The sequence below is a fragment of the Colobus angolensis genome, unplaced genomic scaffold (genome assembly GCF_000951035.1).
Source record: "Colobus angolensis palliatus isolate OR3802 unplaced genomic scaffold, Cang.pa_1.0 Scaffold170, whole genome shotgun sequence".
Taxonomy (NCBI): Eukaryota; Metazoa; Chordata; class Mammalia; order Primates; family Cercopithecidae; genus Colobus; species Colobus angolensis.
This window is the reverse complement of record NW_012114822.1, coordinates 744,312-746,983: the sequence shown is the minus strand read 5'-3', so window position 1 is coordinate 746,983 and position 2,672 is coordinate 744,312. Positions and strand designations below refer to the sequence as shown.

General features: G+C 56.7%; 1 protein-coding gene across 1 annotated transcript in view; it reads left to right on the top strand.

Moving 5' to 3' along the window:
• Positions 1-2,672, top strand: part of SLC45A1 (solute carrier family 45, member 1) — a 34,119-nt gene that overhangs the window by 28,305 nt on the left and 3,142 nt on the right. Inside the window, exons 8-9 of the mRNA XM_011938301.1 lie at positions 322-498; positions 1,998-2,203. Of these exons, the coding sequence (XP_011793691.1) occupies positions 322-498; positions 1,998-2,203 (383 nt within the window). The remainder of the gene's footprint in view (positions 1-321; positions 499-1,997; positions 2,204-2,672) is intronic.

The window sequence follows — 2,672 nt, the reverse complement described above, 5'->3', positions numbered from 1 at the left end:
GCAGGCAAGGGGGCGTGTGCAGGGAACTGCCGTTTATAAAACCATCAGGTCTCATGGGACGTATTCACGACCATGAGGACAGCGTGGGAAAGACCCACCGCCGTGATCCCGTTACCTCCACCAGGTCCCTCCCGTGACACACAGGGATTCCGGGAGCTAGTTAGAGATGAGATTTGGGTGGGGACACAGCCAAACCGTATCAGAAGCGAACACAGTTTTAGTCGCTCCTTGCTTTTATAACCAGTAGATGCGTGTTGGTTAGAGAAAGGCCAGAGTGCTGGCCTTTGCCCCCGAGGTCATGAACCCCTTTCTTTCTTCCAGGGTGGCTCTCATTCGAGGGGATGTTGCTCTTCTACACGGACTTCATGGGCGAGGTGGTGTTTCAGGGGGACCCCAAGGCCCCGCACACGTCCGAGGCGTATCAGAAGTACAACAGCGGCGTGACCATGGGCTGCTGGGGCATGTGCATCTACGCCTTCAGTGCAGCCTTCTACTCAGGTACCCACCGCCAGCCAGGTCGGCACGGCAGTGAGGGCTTTGGTTGGGTCCCTGGAGCATGTGAAGTGAAGGCAGGTTCATGTCCTTACGACTGCAGATGCTACATCCCAATATGGGGGGGCGCCACCATCTTTCCCGGCTGCAGGGCACTGGGCCTGGGGGAGCCAGACTGAAGAAATGGAGCCTGTGGGCCTCAGGCCTCTGAGAGCTGGTGGCCTACGGGGCACGGGTGCTTGTCAGGACCTGACGACACCTGCAGGCCGTAGCGAGGGTGAAGTGGGGGCTCGAGGGGAACCCTGAGGCCATTCCCAGGCAGCATACTGTCTGCCAGCCCCCAGCTCCTTCCCACTTTGATTCAGGGAGCAACCTGTCCCTGAGGAGGTGGGGTCAGGGGTGTGTGATCATGGAGCGTGGGGGCGGGCAGGGGCCAGGGGCCCAGATGACTTTGAGGTTCTCTGTCTGGGTACCCTTGGAGCACAGTGCTGAGTTCACACCAGGGCGAAGCCGAGGTGCCATTCCCATGGGGCCTGGCTGGTAGCATGCACCGGGCAAATTTTGTCCCAGAGGTCCGCACACTTTTTCCGCAAAAGGCCGCAGAGTTGGTATTTCCAGCTTTGCCGGCCCAGCGGTCTCTGTTGCAGCCCCTCACTGAAAGCCACAGACAGGGGAAACCGAGTGGGCGTGCCGTGTGCCAATAAAACTGTGCTGTGTTCACTGAAATACGAATTTAATGTGATTTTCACGTCACAGAATATTCATCTCTTTTTGATTTTTTAAATTAATTTTTTTTTTAAATTTACAAAACTAGTCTGCAGGTTGGACTTCGCCTTCGAGCCATAATCTGCCAACTGCTTTATTTTAGTTGCCCCCATCTTCATGGGTTCGAGCCCCAAAGTAGAGGGTCACTGAGGGGCTGCGGCAAGAAGAAATTTGTCAGATCTCACTTGCGAGTCCACGGGGCTGCACCTTGGGTGCTGGGTTCCCCCATAGCCGTGTGGCTTTGGGGCGTGGGGAACTGGCCCCATTTTATCGATTCTAGGGAGCCCCGTTGCTGATATCCATGCTGTCCCGTCATCTTGGGGGTGTAAAGATGGTGGCTGATGACGGGATGGGCTGCTGTCGTGCCCATAATTACACAAGAACACAGAGGTTTAGCTCGAGACCCTCAGTCCTTGAGTCTTTTTGGTATCACAACCCCAAGATCCCTCCACCTGCAGAAGTCCTGGGGGACCTGACCCGAGCCGGTGTGAACAGGCAGGACACCCCGGTCCTGCCATCCATCCAGACAGCCCTGTCCTGGGCACCCACCAGAGTTACTGGGGCGGTCTCTCAGCTCCCCTGGGTCCCCCAGGAAGTACTTTCTGGTCTGGGGCAAGTGGCCTGCCAAGCCAGGTGCCACCACTGCTAGCTTCAGGTCAGCCACAGGGAAGTAGCACTGGAAGCTGAGTCCCCGGAGGCTCTGGCCGTGTGGCACTGCTCACCCTCTCTGTGGCCCGCAGCGATCCTGGAGAAGCTGGAGGAGTTCCTCAGCGTCCGCACCCTCTACTTCATCGCCTATCTCGCCTTCGGCCTGGGGACGGGGCTCGCTACCCTCTCCAGGAATCTCTACGTGGTCCTGTCGCTCTGCATAACCTACGGGGTTTTATTCTCCACCCTGTGCACCTTGCCCTACTCGCTGCTCTGCGATTACTACCAGAGTAAGAAGGTAAGTGCTCTGCCTTGTCTTGCTTCGGGTCCGCTTCTTGGAGAAGCCCCTCCTGAGAACTGTCCCCCAGGACCAGCGGCACAGTCTGCAGAGCCTGGTGCACAATGACGACTGTCAAGACAGCAATGGCAGAGCATTCAACCAAGGGCGGCCCTTCTGAGCATGGGGCGTGCCCCCTGCCTGTAATCCCCTCACTGCTTCCTTAGCAGAAGCCTCCAGCTCACCCAGCCTCTGGGTTGGGCTCTGTCCTTTGCCCGGATGCACGGAATGGGAGGCTGCCGCTTCCTACTCCTTTGTCAGGTCACGGGCTCTCCTGTTGACGCCTGTCCCAGCCATTCAGGGTGGGGCTTATGGGGAGGCAGCGAAGCTCAGAAAACTCAGCAATCCAGATCAATAACATGTTAATACAGTATTTTTAAAAATCAGAATTTTTGCCAAAAATCCATGCAGAACAAAAACATCAATTTTT